This window comes from Hemicordylus capensis, chromosome 4, assembly GCF_027244095.1.
Source record: "Hemicordylus capensis ecotype Gifberg chromosome 4, rHemCap1.1.pri, whole genome shotgun sequence".
NCBI classification, from domain to species: Eukaryota; Metazoa; Chordata; class Lepidosauria; order Squamata; family Cordylidae; genus Hemicordylus; species Hemicordylus capensis.
The window spans coordinates 202999176-203020509 of record NC_069660.1 but is presented as its reverse complement, the minus strand read 5'-3'; the positions used below and the strand labels follow the sequence as shown (position 1 = coordinate 203020509).

The 21334-nt window shown below is 42.1% G+C and overlaps 1 protein-coding gene across 5 annotated transcripts in view; it reads right to left on the bottom strand.

The window, feature by feature from the left end:
* RELCH (RAB11 binding and LisH domain, coiled-coil and HEAT repeat containing) overlaps positions 1–21334 on the bottom strand; it is a 105779-nt gene that overhangs the window by 75552 nt on the left and 8893 nt on the right. For 3 of the 5 annotated variants that reach the window (XR_008305738.1, XM_053243838.1, XM_053243837.1), the window contains exons 2-8: positions 17206–17295; positions 10596–10667; positions 10433–10488; positions 10068–10181; positions 8246–8446; positions 8072–8163; positions 6659–6958 (exon numbers count right to left, since the gene is read on the bottom strand). Coding sequence is in view for 4 of the 5 variants with exons in the window: in XM_053243838.1 (XP_053099813.1) it covers positions 6659–6958; positions 8072–8163; positions 8246–8446; positions 10068–10181; positions 10433–10488; positions 10596–10667; positions 17206–17295 (925 nt within the window). In the remaining variant the exon portion in view is untranslated. The remainder of the gene's footprint in view (positions 1–6658; positions 6959–8071; positions 8164–8245; positions 8447–10067; positions 10182–10432; positions 10489–10595; positions 10668–17205; positions 17296–21334) is intronic. The other 2 variants (XM_053243839.1, XM_053243840.1) reach the window with 2 other exon arrangements.

Here is a 21334-nt window from a genome sequence, read left to right as displayed (position 1 = left end):
ACTCCTTCATTTCTTCCACATTCCATACGTTAATAATGTCCTCCAAGAATTTCTTCTCCTGAAGAATCACCTCAAGATTTAATGGGTGGTAGAAATGCTTATAGCAAACAAGTTGTTTAAAGTGAGATAACACTGAAAGCTAGGTTGTACAAAGTGATGGAGAACCTCTTCTCACTGGGTACCACTTGAAGCATCTCTGTACCTTGCCACTGTAAAATAGATTATTTCTCCCATGCTAGGTACTCAAAAGATCTCTCTCAACACCCGTAAGCTTCCCTGATCCAATGGTCATCCCACTCTTCTAGAGCCATAATAGATAGCCACATATTGTTGTGCCCTGGAAGGGTCTATCTCCGCTCTATTGTCCTGTGTTTTCCACTATAAAGTACAATATACATACAGCTGCACTGCACACTTGGATGCCCTCTGTCTTTTGGACGGGCACTTGGCACTGGTCAAAATGACTTTCAATTTGGATGCGCAGCTGACCAATGCACTCTGAACCTGCAGAAAAGACTGTAGAGATTCAGCACCGATTTCTAGTAAAGCTGGCATTTCCCTTCTACACTATAATCTTTTTTTACAACCTCCTCCAGGGTAAATAAGGCATACATTGCTTCAATGGCATCCTAATAACTGTTGGTCCTCCCTAGCCTTGACCATAGTTAGTATCAAAGCAAGCTTCTGTGTCCTAACTGCACAAAGGAACTGTGAGGGTGGTGCTCAGCTCCTCCTGACTATAGGTAATATGAGCTTGACCTAGGATAACCTGATACTCAACTCAGCTGATGTTGGGGGAGGGTGAAGTAGCCAGTGCTAGGAAAATTCCACTAAACTGGGCATGGGGTTGCTAGAGAAGTTGAACAAGAGGCAGTGTTCCCCTATATGGTGAGATTATTATTATTATTATTACATTTATATCCCGCTCTTCCTCCAAGGAGCCCAGAGCGGTGTACTACATACTTGAGTTTCTCTTTCACAACAACCCTGTGAAGTAGGTTAGGCTGAGAGAAGTGACTGGCCCAGAGTCACCAAGCTAGTTTCATGGCTGAATGGGAATTTGAACTCAGGTCTCCTCAGTCCTAGTCTAGCACTCTAACCACTACACCATGCTGGCTTTCCTTATGTGCTGGTGGCTACAGCTAGAAGGGAGCCACGAGCACTTTACCAAGGATTTGCTGGTCAATGACCGAATAAACTTATAACTAACTAATTAACTTTACCAAGGAAACTTGGCACTCAGTGGATTTTACTTTTTGTGCCACATAAGGACATTGTACTCTGATGGGGCAATGGGGTTTTACTCTTTTTACAAAACTGGGTCATTTCTCTTGTTTTCCATGATGAAATGAAAGAGGGTGTTGGAGGAGGGTAAAAGGGTTTTATTGCTTGCTTCTAACAGATTACATCCTTCGTATTCCACGATGTTGTCGACTGAAGCAAGCACAAGCAGGGCCTGATTTATGTGGTGATTATTCCAAAGTGGCAATTGAGATATGGTAGCAAGCAGCATCCTCTTTGGATCACATTTCATCTTCTTTATCAGGAATGAGGAATGACTAGTTCTCATTATGAATTTGAAGATTTGAACCATCTCTTGATAGATTGTATACTGGTATTCCAAGTGGCTAATTCTCCTCCCCAGAATCAGCCAAGGCCACTCTGCAAACTCTAACTTTTGCTACTATTTCAAAGGAAAAAAGGGGATGTAGAGAGGAAGGGGACTGACAGAAGTTTAAGGTTCTCTCTTACAACCCACCGCCTCATCTACCAGATCATGCTCAATCTACTGTTTGCAAACTCGAGATTTGAATTCAGGCAATGGCAGCTGTCATAACCCCCTTTTTGAACCATTCCTACCTCCATTCCAATTTCTTTTCATACTTTGAGGTGGTGATGGCTAGACACATAGCTTTACAATGAGGCATTTGTACTGCGTGCCTTTCAGATTGGAGACTCCATAAGTCCTCCGACAGTCAATGTTCAGAGGAAAACAAGCCTCTGAAGACATGACCAGCAAATACGTTGCAAGAAAATCCTGTCCTGTATGAGGTTACTTCCAAAGTAATCTGTGTACCCATACAGGATGAAGACTCAAATGAGACAAATTAGTTTTTCTCAAAGTTCCAAAATATGACCTTGGGGATGTGTAAACATTGATCAGGCTATGCAGCAAGGAAATGTATAGTAGGTGTGTTTGTTTACTACAAACATATTGTTGTAACAAGACAATTTCTTTTAACACATGATTTCTTAAATTGCAAATAATGTTTTAAAACCAACCATAAGCCCAAGTACTGGATTGTATACGCTTTGCTAATTCAAACAATATTTTTGAACTTAATGTTTTTTTTGGTTTTTTAAAAAAACACCTTTAACATACATCCTAACTCTAATTTTCAAAGTAGGGATCTTTCCTTTGCCTTCAGCACTGTAGTGGTTCACTTAAGAACAGCTGACAATTACTTTCATCTCTGAACTGATATTGTCCTCTGTGGTGACTGGTTGGGCCTGTTGGACAGCCCGTTTCCTAGTACATCAGCAGTGCTTCTAAAAAGATGGGCCTGACTTGTTTGGTATTTTTTATTATCCATTTGAATGTATCCTCAGTTTGTGGCAGTGCGACAGTAGCAGCAACAGACACTGGCATCATTTCTTGCTGCATTTAGTGATGATGTAGGTAAGGAGGTGGTGGAGAGGGCATGTACCTATATACTGGCCTCAGTCAGTAAGTTGACAATACTCTTCGGCCGTCCTGGCGACCTACATTCTCCTCTCAAATGTTTCATCAGTCACATAGCCTGGGTGTTTGATTCTTGCAATGTTGTTTTTATTGTTTTGGCCAATTCTTTTGCTATCCAAACTAGGATCCTTTTATCATTAGCCCTTCTCTGGGTTGTGTTATGGTGTAGGCCATGTAATGATTCACAGAAAAGAACTAACACTTTTTCATGTTCTAGATGACTCTACCATATTGTTAATTGTATTTTGCCAGGATTCCCCTCCCCCATTTCTCAACTGCACTGCCCACTGAGTATTAATGTGTGGACATCTCTCAGCAGCTTCCCCTCCCAGAGCAACTGGTCCCTTTCTTCTTGCAACAGGCAGCTGTTGTACCTCACGAGTATACTGCTCATTTCCCACTAGTTCATCTTCTGGTACAAAGGCTTGCTTGTAGAGGTATAGCAATGCCCTGTGTTATAAAACTACTTCAGGTACAAAGACTTTTTCCATTAGTGGGGAATTGGAGGACTTAGTAAACATCCATGTTACTGACAGCTTAAGTTAAAAGTGCATATTCAGATTTTCAGGGAGTGGGGAATCAGAAAGCAGATAGTGTAGGCATTCTTTCTTTTCTTGGAAGCATACACAGTACAGTAAAAGAAAAGTTATCTGGAGCACACATAAGGCATAGATCTTTACTATGTTCCTCCTGGCTCGCCTTCTGCTGGCATGGCTTTCTAGTATGTACTCCTCTACTACCCATATCAGTTGAGGACGACGGGTAGCTCTCAAGCTCTGAACCACCAAATGTTCAGAACAAGGGTACAGGGCAGCTAAAAATAATTCCTCTGCATGCTGTGGCAGAAAAAAAAATGTGAGGTGTTAGTTGATGTGGGGTTCATTCACTGTATGAATCACTTGTACAGGTTTGCTAATCACCTCCAATTATCTTATTCAGTTTCCACCCAATTCATTTCTACAAGGAACTTCTTCCTCATTTATACTGGGATCACACAGCTTCCTTAACAGTTTTGTCATTTTCACCCACCAGGAGCACCTTCACTGGGTTTGCATGCTGCATCTGGGAGAGTGGAAGGCGACTTTCTACATAGCTAAGCAAGAACAGGCTGTGATTCTGGCTGTAATTCCAAGATGCTTTGGGAATGTGGGGATCTGTAGCTTGTGTGACAAAGATCATGAAAAAGGTGATCTTATTGTTCAAGCTTTTAGAGGATGTTTGTAATTGCTTTAAAGTGTTTTAATTGTTCTTAATTATATTTATTGGTAAACTGCCTTGAGACTCAATGATTGGCAGCATATAAATATACTAAATGGGATTTGCAGTCCTTCACTTGGGTGCTCCATTTTTTGCACTAGAGAGTATATGCAGAGGACCCTTTCGGTGGAAGGGAGATCAAAAGTGGTACTGGTGATTATGTCCAGGGTACTCATATTACCTCTCCTAAAATTCCCAATAATTCAGCTATAAGTATACTTGGCTTAACAGCTGGCACACACCCCTTACTTGCCCACCACTATGTGACTGGAATGGGGAAGCCACATCCTGCAGTATGCCCTGTGGTTATATCCCTCCAGTCCAGAACTACCACTTCCAACTTGTCCTAGTGTTGCGTTTTCTTGGCTCCATTCCTGAACACTTACAATTGGTGGATATGTCCTTGATATTTTTATTCAGGTGATCCTCTATATTGGATATTACTGCAATCATATCCTTGCTTGAACATCTCCTTTGAGACCCATCTTGATTGCGTCATTGTAGAATTGGTTCTGGAGCAGGGGCATAGCAAGGTTGGAGTGCGCACATAGACAAGATTTTAAAAGACCCCCCCCCGAAGCTCAGCTCATGAAGGGTTTTGTATATCGTGAACGATGCAAGTCATTTAATGGTACTAGAGAAAGACATGCTGTTCTGGTAGCTCCAGGTCTTAACACATCAATTTCAGAGGATGAATACAACTGATGGAAGCCTGGGTGGGTGTGCGGCTGGGGGAATCAGTCATGTGACTTGCCTCTGGGGGGCCCCCCAAGGCGGTGGACCCCCAGACAGCTGTCTCCCCTTGCCCTATTATAGTTACACCCCTGTTCTGGAGTCTCTCCTGAACATATTCGCTAACCCATAAATCAATGAAAGTTTCCATCCCAGAGACTGGGCAATCTTTTCCATACTTTTTTGGATTGCTGATAATTCAGAGTCTGGTCTCCTGTAAAGAAGGGGATTTAAAATGCAATGGTGGGACAAGTATGGGGGGGGACCTATTCCTAAGGCCACCCACTTGAATAAAAACAAGTTGTCTGGCATGGCCTTCCCAGAAATGCATGGGAACAATAGAGGTCTGGATTATTCAGATGGGCATTATGTACATTTCACTCCAGAACATAAGGATAGTGCTTTTCTCCAGCCAGAAAGCCACATGTAGAACAAGAGTGGCTCCTATTTGATTTATGGGTGCTTCACACTTTATTGACCTAGGATGGACCTAGCAGATTACTGGGTTCTGAGCTGAAAGGATGAATTTTTCAGTAGTGAAGACATTTGCAAGGTTGTGAAGCTACTGTCAAATTTGGTACGACCATTACTATTTAAGGTTTTCTGATGCTAATGTTCAAAGGGAAACAAAAGCCGCATTTTTTATATTTTGTGAATTAATTCCTTTTATCCATTGTGTGATGTTTTGTTTCAAAGTGCTAATGTCAAGGATCCATTTGTATTTGTTTAGTTTGTTGGATAAGGAACAAGCAGGTGCCTGTCTATGCATTTGAAAGCTAAGGAGAGGTATGTAGCAAAGCTGTTGCTAGGCAAGCAGAATTAAGCGCAGCTGCTGCTAGACAGACAAAGAGTGAATGTTTGGCCCTAATGCAAGATGTCAGAAGTCTAGAGAGGCTTTTCTTCTCAGCTGACCTAGACTGGTATCTTGTAGACAAGTTTGCTGTGAGGGTGGAGCAATGGAACAAGCCAGAATTAAACCAAGAAGCTCAGTTTGAACTGCAGTTAATCCTAACAATCCAACTTCAAACCATGGGTTCAGGAGTGGAGAGCTGGGTCTTGTGGTAGCAAGCATGACTTGTCCCCTTAGCTAAGCAGGGTCTGCCCTGGTTGCATATGAATGGGAGACTAGAAGTATGAGCACTGTAAGATATTCCCCTTAGGGGATGGAGCTGCTCTGGGAAAAGCAGAAGGTTCCAAGTTCCCTCCCTGGCTTCTCCAAGATAGGGCTGAGAGAGATTCCTGCCTGCAACCTTGGAGAAGCCGCTGCCAATCTGTGAAGACAATACTGAGCTAGATAGACCAATGGTCTGACTCAGTATATGGTAGCATCCTATGTTCCTCTGGTTTGTTGACACAAAATAAAACCATGATTTGACAACTGGTATAAGTTCAGATGTACAAACTGACCACAGACAAACAACACAGACAGACAAAATAAACCATGGCTTCATGTTATATGTGAACTTGCCCATTATGCATGTGCAAGAGTGAATTGTTCATGCAGCAAGAGCTATGTCCATCATTACTGCTGCAACAGTTCCTCTGGTTGAAAAAAAATGAGCCGGGGCGGGGGGAGCTCTAGTCTTCTGAATGGTCGATTCAGAATGCAAGGAAGCAGGCACAAACAGTAAAGAAACATAAGAATCAAGGTCAGCATTTGGGAGGTAGAATTATCACACACACACACACACACACACTCCTCTGACATCCAGTGTTGTAGTTCTGCGTTTGGAGAGGGTCAGGCAACCTCTCTATTTCCACTTCAAAAAGGGAAAAAACCTCAAATAATGTATTGGGATTATGCTACAAATTCAGATTTTCCATGCACTTGTTAAGTTCATCAACCAGTGAAGCATTATAACCATCCAAAACTCAAAACTGGTATAATTTATTTTAGAAAAAAGATAGATTAAAATAATCACTAACCTATTAGGCTTATCAAAGTGCATGGCAGCTTTATTTGATGGGGGACAAGATGGAGGTTTCTCTCTCTCCTTAATAGTGAGAGAAGTTAGATTATCCTCTTTAGGAGTCCTTGGTTGAGGATCTGTGAATATATTTTTCTCTTCAATTTCCCCATGTTTACTGTCATTAGCTGAACTGTCAATATCTAAATATCTCCCATTATCATCTGGGACTGTGAGAGGCACTTGAGCTAGAGATGACTGGACTGAGTCACATGTCACTGGAACAGCAGATTTTTCACTCCTTAAATAGGCTATTTCACTGAAGGAGGGAAGAAAAAAATAGTTTCCATTGAGGACTCAAATTAAGCAGCTGTTGTACAGTTAGCAAATTATATACCACCTTCAGTAATTTATCACTGCTTTGAAATGTATTACCCGAAGTATTTCAAAGTAGTAGTAAATTTATTACGGTCCTTAGACCAGTTTAACACTTAAAATAATACATTTAAAGCATTTCAAAATGTTTCCCAGGCACATACATAGACAATTTTACAAGCTGAAGAGCCAAAGAAGAAAGGCATAGGAGGGATTTGGAAGCAGGCGGAGGAACACTGAAACTCACAAAATAGTTTAAAATAGGAGTACACAAGTTGCACTTATAGTAATTGCTGAAGTCAGCTCAGAGGTTGCTAAGCTTGATATCTTAATCCTACCAGCTAAGAGTACCTTATGTGGTTGGGTGACAACAGTGTTATGAGTGAGGAATACATATATGGCCATGGTATAATAGTGTTCAGTATGGAGTTCAAAGGTCAGAGTGGGATAAAATAAGAGCTTCAACAGGTGTAGATGTGAGAGACAAGGGGTAGGCCCTAGACTGGGTACACTGAGCATGTAGCAGCAGTAATGGCAGGGCAGTATTTCACAGCATCTGAACTTCTGACTTAGTTTTGGGGCTGTTTCAGAAAACTGCTGTGGTACAATGGATGGCGAAAGAGACAGGAAGAAATGGAACTGAAAGGCATGTCATATTTTTCATATATAATTACCAATGACTGATATTTAATATAAAATTAATGTCCCTAGCTGAGAATTCACTACAGTATCAACTGCCTTGAAAAACAACTAAAACAGGTCCGTTTTGGCACATACTGTAAGCAACTTAACCCAACATATGCCCTGTTCAATACAGAGCATTTTGAGACACAATTCAGATATTAGGCATGCCTAACTTCCCCACTAGAACAAAAAGGACACATTACTTAATATTCTATCAAAAGTCTTACTATTTACATATTTCTTTAAGAGCCTATTAAATATTTGGTGGTGCATTTGTTTCAGCAGTGGCAAAGGAATTTTTAAAAGATATGTGCTGCTACAAGACTCCCAATTCTCTAAACAAGACCATAGTCTGCAATACTGCATTACCAACCTTTCAAGTCTTCGCATCTGTTCCAGCAGAGACCACTTCTCAGAGCTTAATGCATTAATTTGATCTTCCAATTTCTGTATCATTACAAACTGCTAAACAAGGAAAAAAGTAATGAGCTACACTGAATTTTGATACCAAGCTTTAAACCTACAAAAGTGAATTATACTTGGCTACCTCTATTGATTCTGGTGTTCCAAACATAGGAATGTTCTCCAGGATTGGAGTAGTTGCTTCCAATTCATCCTCTTCTGTGCCAACTGCTATATGCACTACATCTTTTGCAGTTACTTGGTGGTTCCCAAAGTCACGGTAGAGCTGTAACAAGTCTGGAGGCTTTGGGATGTTCAGTCCTACATCATCCCACAGCTCAAAATCCTTCAGAAGGGCAGAAGCAAAACATTCATGGCCCTTCTTTTCTCACACGGGCAAGTACAGATACATGGTAAAATAACTATCTGTATTGATTTAAGATTCCAGGATTCTGAATAGGTTATTTTTCATTAGTACAGAAGTGTATCTATTCAATGTAACTTAATAATGCAAGTATAAGAATGAACACAACATGCACATTAATTGCTGCATTATATTAATAAACATATTCAACCACTTTGCAGGAACACCTACTACTTAGTTACAAGGGTGCTTTTCATAAACAAAGTGTCCCTCAACTTCTGTTGGCCCATGCAATACAGCCTTAAGGGAGAACATGAAACCTCAAAAATTGTCTACCCAAACCATGAGCTATTAACTGGGAAGAGACGTTATTGGTAAGATGCTCTGATTCAGAGGTCATAAGCAACTAATCTATTTGCATGGTGTAACTTGGATAGAATACATGTCAGTGTGTGCATATGCTGGCAGCATTATATTTCTTTCCTAGTGTATAAGAGACTGTTGCGGACACCATTTTACTCAACCAGTGCAGAACATGATTATATATTACCAGCGATGGGGAAAGTTTGTGGGAAGCCATCTTAAACTGTGTCCTCAATAATTGGGCCTTCAATCCTTCCAGCTTACTAGAGAATTTGGAGGGAAGCTGGCAGCAGCATTGGTATTGGTGGTGGCAGTTCCTCCCCCTTCCACTTTCAGAGGGCAGGAGGAAATTCTGCCACATCTTTTCTCCCCCATTAACCACTGGAAAGGATGAAGGAGCTATCACACAAGTCTCTTGGCCAAGAGACTCATATAGCAGCTCCTCCTTCTCCCACCTTTCCTGTTGGCCAATGGTAGAACACCCTAAGCCCTGCAATGACTGAAGGGCCTTTGGGGGAATATTCTCATGGATTGATGGGCAGCAGTTGTAGGAGTCTGTCAGGCAAAGGCAGCAGTTGTAGGAGTCTGTCAGCTGACTCATGCTACTAAGTACTGGGGATTCAGGGATCAGCCAAGTGTGCCCTCCAGTGAATGTGGACCATCAGCTGCTGCCTGACCACCAACATTACCCTGTGTCTTATTACCTATTGTGACAAGGAGAGGAGAGCCGGTAGCAAGCATGATTTGTCCCCTTACCGAAGCAGGGTCCACCCTGGTTGCATATGAATGGGAGACTAGAAGTGTGAGCACTGTAAGATATTCCCCTTAGGGGGATGGAGCTGCTCTGGGAAGAGCAGAAGATTCCAAGTTCCCTCCCTGGCACATCCAAGATAGGGCTGAGAGAGATTCCTGCCTGCAACCTTGGAGAAGCTGCTGCCAGTCTGTGAAGACAATACTGAGCTAGATAGACCAATGGTCTGACTCAGTATATGGCAGCTTCCTATGTTCCTAAGAACAATAATCCTACATCTCTCTCACACAACTGTCCCTGCTGTTCTACAGTGGGACAAACTGGAGAAAGAACCACCACTGTTTGCTGGTCAATGACCGAATAAACTTATAACTAACCACCACCACAAGTCACTGGAAACTGTGCAAAAGAATTAACAAGGCCACTGCAAAGCAGTGAGGGGAATACTCAGAATTAGCAAACTATAAAAAGATCGTCCTTCAAGCTTACCTGATCATCATTTTCATCTGAAAAAGTTATTGAAGTAAGCTTGTAACTGTTCTTTAATAAAAATTCATTGACTAAGAAGTTTAGAGCTCTTTTTTCAAGAGGTTTAATTGGCTCCTAGGAACAAGAACAGACAGTTATAAAAGGTTTAAACTTCAGTCTCATTAAAATACCTATTCTATTATGACCCCTAGACATATTAGGACAGCAATGGAGGGTGGGGGGTAAAAATGTCCTGCTCACACAAAATTTTAACAACCTCTCAATCAAAACAGGCTGAATGTCTTTGGATCCAAATTAATTGTGTAGAAATGGAATTGCAGAAGTGGTATATGATAATGACAAATAAAGATTCTTTAATTGCCTACCTGAATTTCAGGACTTGATTTGTAATTTCTCCGTTCCTGCAAAGGAACTTCATTTTCTGCAAACAGCAATACATAAAAATATTTTATTGTCTATTTTGTAAGGCATCACTGACTTCTATTTTGTCAAAATACAAAAACTAAGGAAAAGGTTTATGTACACCACCTGCAGCCTGAGTCAGGTTGGCTCGGAGGGCCTGAATGGTCTCCTTTGCTTTCCGTAGTTCAAACTCCAGGACTGGACAAGGATTTGGTTTAAACATATACAGGCATCCAACCAAGAGTAGGGAAACAAAAATGAAATATAAAAAAGCAAGGATGGGTGTGAAAATAAAATACAATTTATATTAAAGACAAAGCATGCATTTTTTATGGAACTCATGAACACATGCAGCAGAGTTAGACTGAAGCAAACTGGTGAACATTTTCCATAATTAAAATCAAATATTAATTAATAACTTAAGCTGTCTGACAAGGAATGCTATAGGTTTTAGCAAAGTATTGCACCCCCTCTACTTTATTTGGAAAGCTTGAGGGACTTTCCCTACAAAGCATTATCCACACTAATATTTGCAATTTAAAGAAGCATGAACCTAAGGGTGTCTTGCTTTGAGAGACCAAGGTGAATTTGATTAAACTGAACTCTTGGAAACAGCATGGATTTAGCTGCAGTGACAGATTACAACCATCACTGCCACTATGTGGCACTTTAAGTCACTCCATCTGGCAGTTGTTTGTATGGAGCAGTTTACCACATGGATATTCATCATGCTACTGCAATCTTTTTTGGGGGGAAACCTGTCACTATTTTTTCCAAACAAGAACATTTGCCCCCACTGTTTAGGCAAGGTGACATATAACATTTATGAATCACTTTTTCTGCCACAGGCGCTCAGAGTGATAACAAATTAATCCAGTGTATCAAATATCCTTAAACTGGAACCCATATAGTACTGACATACTGTAGTTAAGGGGTTGTGTAACTGGTTTGGAGATAGGCAGTCAGATTATAAACCTTGATCATAAATATGAAGAAACTGAGCAATTACTACTTAGGAGGTTATCTTTTTCAGAAGGTTGCTGGAAATCATTATACTGGAATGTCCAAAAAGGTCATATAGACTACTGTGACCAAAAAAAAGGCTAGCTTTTTACATGGCTTTTTCTCACCTTTGAACTACAAAGATGAACTGCATTTTACTGATGAATTTGTGTTACCCAGTAACCTTTTTGTTCAAGAATGTATGGAAAAAAGATTCACTCAGTTTGCATTTCTTCTTCTTCAAAAACAGAAGGGTAGCTAGAGTACATCACATCCACTACATGGAAGTAATTTGTTTGATGCACAGAATTCTACTGCAGAAATACAAAGCACAACTGAGGATCTGATGAGGAAGTGTGGAAAAATTCTGTACCAGTCAGCAATGCTGATCTGCAAATATTTCTGTGCAACAAAGTCCAATAACATTTAAGATACTTTCTATATTAACTAATTCTATATAAACAGCAAGCATTAACACAATTTGGTTAACCTAGGCTTTTTAAAATTTAACAAGAATGAGCAAGGTTCATTCTTTAGAAGATATAAAAACATTTGGTTACAGAACAATTGCAGATCAGAAATGCCCTGTAACATAAAAAATGTTTAAAAAAAATTAGCAAGAACACAAACTGTAGGGAAGTTCGGGGATTCCATTAATGGGACTGAGTTCAACAGCAAGACAATAACCGAAGGCACAGAAAGCCAGAAAACCCATATCACACAAGCCCATGTCAGACGGCAAAGTATTTCATTACCTAATTATTATGACTTAGAAATATACTGTACCACCATTGTGACTTGATTTTCTCATTAAAACAGTTACTCTGCTGCATGGTTTCTCTTTCGGCATTCTGACATTTTTAAAAAGCTCAACAGTATACCAATACTATCATATAGTCGCAATAAAAACAGGACCCAGTAAGAAAAAAGGTAGCCAATGTTTTTATTACAAGCAATGGAATCAGGGAAAAAGCCCTGCAAAGGCAAGCAGAAGTTTTTCCTTTAATGCCCAGGGCTTCATACCTGCTTATTTGGGTTTTTGACTTTAACCAAATTATATAAAGGATCAATGTCAGCTGAGATAGCTACAACAACAAAACAAAAAGCAGCTGCAGAATAGAAGATCTATTCCAATGCGTTTCGAATGATAATGTTTTCAAGGAATATTTTTACTGGAAGAAGTACTTTCTTGCAAGAAACTGCCTAGGACTTTCTTGAAAGAAAGTATCTCTTCCAGTAAAAATATTCCTTGAAAACATTATCATTTGAAACACGTTGGAATAGATCTTCTATTCTGAAGCTGCTTTTTATTTTTGACTTTAGCATTAATGAAAACCCAAAAGGAGTTCTGAGGCAACTTTTAAAACCTATTTTAAAAAAATGTATTGCCACCTAAGCTTTTGTGGATTAAGCGCCATTTTATCAGAGCCTTCTGATAAAGCAGTCTTTAATACTTGAAGGCTTGTGCCACAATAAATGTTAGCCTTTTAAGGCACCACAGGATTTATTTTTACTAAAATCAGCTAATAGGACTTCTGTTCTAGAATTTGTAGCAGAAGTCAACTCTTCACAACAAAGATGACACTTGTATATATCATGCTCTTAGTACATAGATGTACATAGTGGCTATTCCCCACCCCTGAGAAAACACCTGAAAGCTCACTGGCCCTGGAGGCAACCACCCCCCAAAAGTGTTCATGTGATAAACCAAGAAGAGAAAGAAGAAATGGTGATGTGTGGGTTTGTGAACATTTCAGGAATAGATTCTTGTCCATGAGAGCTCAAGGGAGGGGGGCTGTTGAACTGTTAAGGCAATGCCATATTACATTGCTTGTACAGGAGAACCCCCTTTATTCGCAGTTCCATTATTTGCAATTTCAAAATAGAAGACAGGCCTCATTAACTGTGGGTAAGGGGCTCACGTATCTGCAGTTTTTGAGTGAGGGGGAGAAAGAAGAAAAGGAGCGCTGGCCTTTTCCCATGCAAAGGCAACATCCACCGCTGGCCTCTCTCTCTGCTGGGGTTTCTTCTAAGTGCTGGCCTTTCTCCCTGCTAAGGAAACATCCCTTGTAGATCAGGGACTACCAAAGGGCCAATTGCCAGCCGTGGCCTAGCGCTCTCAAGTACTGGCCTCTTTCCCCGTGGTGACAGCAATGCTGCCTGCCTGCACACTCAAGCGCTGCCCTCTTTCTCCTTGCAACAGGGATAGAATACAACATCCCCTCAGGCTGGGGGAGTGATGGAAGCAGTGCAGAGGTGGCATGAGGAACAACTTCCTCGGAGAGCCGGCTCACCTCACTGACTGGCCTGAGCTTCATTATCCGTCCCAGGCTTTTCAAGTCTTGTGAGACCTTGGACTCTGATCCCAGGTCTCACAAGACTTGTAAGAAATGGGTAAGAAAGTAGATGCCAAATAAATTGCTGTACTTCTGCATAGTATTTTGAACTGATAGTGACAAAACGGAGGGAGGTCATCAGTCTGACTGGAAATGAGGAACAAAAAGTTGTGGTGGAAGTTAGGGACAAAAACTTAAGAGGCAAAGGGGAACAAAAGCAAAGGTGGTATCAGGAATAAGGTTGCCATCTCCCCCAGATTTCCACGTAGTACCCGGATTTTAAGCAAGTCACCCGGATTGCTTAGCCTGCCCAGATTCCCAGCTTTCTTTCGTTTCTTTTTAAAAAAAAGCTAAGCTCTCGTAGAAGTGAAGTTAAGGAGCAAAATGTGCAGTTACTACTCTGTTCAACTGCTGGGCTTCAAGATAGAGCACAGGAGGCTGGCTGGGAGAGGTTCACAATAAGTAATCCCTTGAGGAATGTTATCAGCAGGGGATCTCTGAGCAGTTGAGAGGACAGCTTGAATTTGATGAAAATCACTGTCTACTAGGCTGCGTATTGTAATGTTTAAGGTCTTTGGCTTTATAGTGCCATCCATTCTATTCATGCCTACTTAGAAGTTAGTACTGCTGGTTTCAATCAGATCTTCTCTCAAGTAAGTGTGTACAGAATTGCAGCCTTAACTGAAAAGCTGTGCATTTTTTCCCCTATTGCTGCTGTTAATATGTCAAACTTAGCATAGTCTTCATTTATTTTCTATAGATATTATTTTGTTTTGTGTGTGTTAATTTTTTGTTAAGTCACTATGAATTCTCCCTGCTCCCTGTTCTTTTTAAAATGGGGGGGGGGGGGCATTTTAGTTATAATAGTCATTTTGGTGTTAAATTTTATATATTTATCTCAGGATGTAAATGATGACCGTGAGAAGGCTTAAGCATGAAAGCCTTAATCCAGGCATCCCCAAACTGCGGCCCTCCAGATGTTGCTGAACTACAACTTCCAGCATACCCAGCCACAAAAAATTGTGTCTAGGGATGCTGGGAGTTGTAGTTCAGCAACATCTGGAGGGCCGCAGTTTGGTGATGCCTGCCTTAATCCCTAGTGCCAGTTTGTTAGGGTCAATTGTAGAATTTAGTGGGAATGCAAATGCAGTCAGAGTCAGCACTGCTCCTCAGCAGGAGCTTTAATTATCATGCCCTTCACCAATAAATAGCATATTCCTTCACCAATAAATAGTGTATTCAGGTATTGAGAAATGGAGTGGGATGGCAGTCTGCAGTTGGTGAGAAATCCATGACAGCACTACACACAGCTCATTGGACAAGATTAAAAACTGAATTTCTATATTAGAAAGTGTTGGGATATAAAGTCTGTGTATTTAATGCTCAGGAAAATGGTTAGGCAAAGAGGTCTTCCCCCAACGATTGTTGGTAGATATCCAGAACAAATACAAGTAAACTGGAAAGTGCACCACCTAATTTAATATGCAAATTATTTGCAAGCCTATTTATATAATATGCAACTTAGGGTGCCCGGATTTGAAGAGCTTGAATATGGTAACCCTCATCAGGAAAAAGGGCTGGGGAAGTTAAGTAGGAAGAGGTTCCACAAGATAGAGATCATGGCTAGGAGATACAAATAGAAGGGTGACAGAAGAAAGAATGGGAGTAGGAGGGAGGGATCTGACAGAAAAGGTAGCTCAAGTGAGACTGGGAGGAAAAATCAAGAAAATCTAAATATGAGGGGCTGTATTGTTTGAAAATGGGACCATGGAGAGGAGCTGCAGCAAATAAGCTGCAGGGAAATAGTGGATCAGAAAAGTAATGAGTTAGGAAGGCAGTAGTACGAAGGTATTGAATTGTACATATTGATTTGACATAACTAGGCAGATCTTGGGCTGAAGGTGTTGTTTGGAATGCCAGAAAACATAATTACGCTGATATCAGAACCATAACTAAATTATTTCTTTTCAGCAGCACAATTAGTTCTAACATCTCCCCCAGGTTTCTACCAAGCAGGACACACACACACACACCCCATCAGGTCATGCAGATTTTGCTTTTAACATACCCCCATTAAAAGCCTAATATCAAGGGGCTTTCAAAAACATTACAGCTTTTCAACAGTCTTGCATTCAAAAGTGAAGGTTGAGAAACTTTATAAATATCATAGAATTTGGCCACAGAGGAAAAGTAAATGGTATCCAGTATGTAAGTCTTCAGGATATTTAAGTATTTAAAAAGAATTTAAACTCTAATGAGATATTAGCTGAATGCTCAAAGATAGATAATACTTGTAACATGGAGACAAAAACATATTGCAATGACACTCAGTCTACACATAAGACGTTTCAAGCATCTGATCGTACGAAAGCAAAAGAAAAGTGGCCTTGTATCTTGATCTTGCAACCCAGGAATTTGAACAAGTTTTATTAAATTTGACAGCAGTTTATGTCAAAGAATATCAAACAAACGCAAATCTGCCAAATTCTGCTTTCTCCACTGAGCTATGGTCAAACTAGACTTTTAGAAGATATCTGGCAGGTAATCAAAACTACTGTACAAGAACTGTTATCTAGGTGTGTGTTTATCACTTTTGCAACCATCACGAAGAGCTTTTCATCAGAACAAATAATTTGCTCTACCATTCTGAATAAGCAGCCCATGTGGCCAAAAAGTAATACAGCGACAATATCAATTTCATGGCTTGTTCTGCATTATTCAGCCCATGAAGTACTACTCTGAGCTGCTGACCTATTAGATGTTCTGAGGACTTGTGTCTCAACTTCTAGTTTGAATGTAATTGATTTTCAATGCATTTCTAAATCTCACAGACTTGAATATTATCATAACTTATAACCTGTTTCACTCAGGTCTATAAAATTACAACTTGTCACACTGATGAAGTCATCCTATTCACTCAAAGCCATTCAGTGCCAACAAGGAATCATTTTTTATAGACCCACTAGTCTATACCGCCTTGGGATTGTTTTTAATGAAAGGCGATATACAAATTTAACAATAAATAAATAAAATAAATACAAAACCCTTCAAATTTAAAGAACTTTAGCTCTTCAACAGCATTTTATTTGACTCAAAATTAAATACAAAAGTGGTCTTCTACAGGACTTCTACTCCAACTGTTTTGTGTCAATTACTACAGTGACATAAAAGTCATAATTGAAAAGGAGTCCCAGCAAATCATACTGCAAACCCAATTTGTTTCTATTTAAAGAAAACGAGACACACACACACACACACACACACACGGCCATTTGTATTAAGCGAAAAAATATGTTCTGGGGGGGAAAGTTTACAAATGCTGCTACCAAGTAAAAATTCCTCAAGCAACAGAGTTTGTACTAAAGCTCATTTCCCGTCTTCACTCAAATTATACTCACCAGCCAACCGTTCATCTGTCTCTCTGTTGCCGTCATCTGAATACCTTGCAAAGTCCAAAGAGTCAAGAGTGCTAATGCTTCCAGCTCGGTCTACAAAAAGAGAGAAGAATACTAAAAAAGAAGAAGTAGTGAAATCTAAATCATAGAAAGGCTCTGCGTTCACGAATGCTGCTTGAACTTTGCTTGCTTTCATCACAGCAATTTCTACTTGAAAGACAAGCTGAAGAAGGCAAACAACTAGAAACCTGATGATCAGTTTCACAAAAGTTTTAGTACAGAGTGCCAGCCTTAGGATAAACTTGTTTGTTTTTCATTGTTAAAAAAACCTCTTTTCCTTGCATGTCCGGTCTCTCCCCCTTAAAAACAATGGGCAGCATTCAGACTACATTACTCTTGAGCAGTTACACCCCAGCTTGGGCACAGAGCCAATGTAAGGCGCCATTTCCCTTCCTTTTGGTAATATTTTGCCAAGAAAATCTATTAAGTTACACAATGGCGACTCAAACTGGAATAGCTTCACATTGGGAGCACTCAAAGGGAACAGCAAAGTGTGTAGCAAACATAGCAATGTATCTATTCGTGGGGAAAGATATTAAGTGCAATAGTGCTGGAAGCAAGCAATGTCATTGACTTTGATACCTAGCTAGATAATGCATGGGAAAATTTCCCAGAAAACTCACAACTATCACAAAGGGAGTTGTCTCTACGTTCTTGTGGGAGGCTCGTGCTTAGATTCGTATCTAAAATGCACTAACATAATCCTAAGCAGGTTTATTCAGAAGTGCCCCCAAATTCTATTGCACTTACTGTCTAGTCAGAGGTTGTTTTCTCCTTTGTTCCATCTACCCAACTTCCTATGAATTTATATGATACTAGCTGACCATGGTGCAGAGCATCTGCGCCTCTAATTCTCCCTTTTTCCTCCTCCCTCCGATCTCGGCTCTCCCTCCATTCTTGCCCCCCCCCGTTCTCGGCCCTCTTCCCTCCTCCTCCCGCAGAGTACGGCCCGACCAGTCATTTGGGTGGCAGGCTGCTCCAAAGGAGGAGGTTTTGCTGCCCTCTCCCACACCTGCTTGGTCATCCTTCTCGTGAGTAGGCTGGTTGGAGGAGACATGCGCTCTCCCGCTGGCTGGCAGTGGAGGCCGCAGGTTAGAGATGGCATGTGCTTCCGCTGGACCTTCCTCCCCCCGACCAGCTGCCGCTTAATCTCCCCCTGCCCACCCACCCACTGTTTTCTCTCTCTGGCCGGCTGTCTGGCCAGCCGCTGCCACTGCCTGGTGCTTCCTTCCCCCTGCCCACCTTTTTCCTACCCACTGCTCTCTCTCCCTTCCGCCCGCTTGCCTTTTCTTCTCCGCTGCCTCTGTTGCTTACCTCTCCCCCTCCTGGCAGCTCACTCACAAACTCTCGTGAGAGCTGCCACACACAGGATTAGCCAAAGGTATGCCTTAGAAATTTTTCTTACGTACATTATATATATACTGGTGGGCCCGGGCGCAGAGCTTCTGTGCCTCTAGTTGGGCCCAGCCATCCCCCCCATGCTGACATGCCCGGCTTGCTGGCTGGCCCACTGGCCGTTCCCCCGCACTACTGTCCCCCCAGGCCAGGCTGTCTCGCTGCCGCTGGCCAGGCTAGGCTGGCCTACCGCTGCTTCTTCCATGCGGCCAAACCAAGGCCTGCTGCCACCACCTCACCCCAGTGGGTGGGCCAGGCCCAGGCCATCCCGCCGCCTCCCACCTCCTCCTCTCGGCTGGTGGGGCTTTGCCCGCCGTCTGCCCACCTCCTCACTGCCGCCATTATTTCTCACCGCTGCCTCCTCTTCCTGGCCGGCGGGGCTTTGCCCGCCATCTGCCCACCTTTTTCTGCCGGCAGGGCTTTGCCCGCCGGCCCTCCACCTCTGCCTCCTGGCCGCTGCCATTATTTCTCTCCGCTTCAATGCTGGAACTCTTGCGTGCTCTAGAGCATCTGCACGTTCGTACTTGATTGCTCCCCTCACCGCAGAGATCTCCCCACCCTCACCTGAGCTGCACTCCTGCTTCTCCTCCATCCTGTTGCTTCCACCCCCCTCACCCTTCTTGGTCGTGGCTGCAGCACTGCTGCCACCTATTGGCCAAGCTGCAGCCCCCTATCCCCAGAGACCTCTCCACCCTCACCTGAGCCCCACTCCTGCTCCTTCCCACAGGAGCAGCAGTAGTGGTTGACCGAGCGTTCCTCGCTGCTGCCACTACCATGGCCACTCGTTCCCCTCAGGCTGCTGACAGGCCTGGGCCCATCACTTGCCTGCCTGCCTGCCTCCCTCTGACAATGACCTTGGTAGCCCCAAACAGCAGCAGTGGTTGACTGGGCCCTTCCTTGCTGCTAGTGCTGCCATGGCCGCTCATTCCCCTCAGGCTGCTGACAGGCTCGGGCCCATCCCTTGCCCTCCCTTCTTTTTCTTTCTTTCTCTCTCCTCCACTTGCTCTTCCCCACTTTTTCTTCCCCCTCCCTTAACATTTTCTCTCTCTCTCCCTCCCTGAGTTGACAGATTTTGTTCATCTTGTTTCCTCATCTAATTCACACAACGGCAGCCTCCTTCTCCTGAAGGGGCTCTTTCCTCCCTCACAACCCATCTTTTTGCAGACCCCTGCCTGCTTTCCTTTTATATATAGATAGATTCCTCTCCTCTACAATCAAGAACATCTTCCGACCAGTAACAGTTGCATTCCAACTGACCTTAACCATCACAGGCTCCTCCTCCCTATCTGCATATGGAATCCCCACTGCCCAATCGGGTGCTTCTGCTTGCGAACTCTGTCAGTCAATATCCTCCTCCCCCTCTGTCAGCCAATTGCCTCCTTTCTGCCACGTCCCCACGCATGGCCCGTCTTGGAGAATTAATAATATAGATAGATAGATACACACACACTTCTTTGATATTACCGTATTTTATGGACTATAAGACTCACTTTTTTCCTCAAAAAATATCCGCCAAAATTCAGGAGCGTCTTATATGTTTTAACAGTTTAATATGTTAAAACTCTGAAAAACTGGATTAAAATTAAGGTGCGTCTTATAGTCCGTAGCGTCTTATAGTCCGTAAAATACGGTAGTCCTTGGACAGTTCCTTGGTTTGGCATTCAAGACAGCCTTTTAAACAACAGCTTCTGCTAAACAAGAACACTGTTCAAACTTCCATTTTCTACAGGTAAACCAAGTTATTTAGCAACCTGGGCTTGAAATTATTCCATAATATGCCGTACCCTTATTCTACCATGACTTGCTCCTACTACCCATGTCAAAGGTAACAAATTCAGTTCTGCAGAACAATGCACTAATCAGTAGAAACAAATCATGAAAACATTTAGTGTTAAGAGAAATGTATTAAAGAGGTTTAATAATTTTATTGATACTGAAGTAAAAACAAATTTTTAGAACACTGAGCTACAATTTATTTTCTTTTTCATACAATGTAGAAGAACAGCAATATTGTTTCTCTGAATAGCAGATACAAAATAGAAACAGTGGATCATATTGCCCACATTACATTACAGAATGAAGCAATATGTGCTTTTAGTTTGTAAAGTCTTAGATAGTAGGTCATGCTTATTAGAAGAGCATTGCTAGATGCAAAGATGTAAGCATCACTAGATGCTTTGTATTTAAGAATTTGCTGCAAAAATAATACAAATTTCTTAAATGTTTTTAAAGTGACACTATAATTCAGGCTTATAAAGTTTTAGTGGACATTTGCCCATCCCTGGTCCTGTCAGGAGCTGCCTGTAGCGGCAACCACTGGACTCACCCGGGAAGTCCAACATACTCGTCCGCAGCCACCTGCATACCTCCTGACATCCCGGACTGACATCGGACTCAGAGGACAAGCACTCCTGAGAGGCGGCCCAGGGAGAGGTAAGGATTTGGGGGGTGTCGCAGTGCGCATCTCCACAGCGGCTGGGAGCACTGCCGGTGGGAAACCTGCCCTACAGGGAGGGTGAACAACATGCCTCAAGCCATTTAAGGGCTGCTCTGCCAATGGTGAGGTCTGGCAGCAGAGGAGAGCAACAGAATCTCTAGGAGAGAGCTGGAGGTTGCCCTGTGACTCTGGCAGTGAGAACTGGCAGGGAGAAGGGGAATAAGGTGATGTCAAACTCCC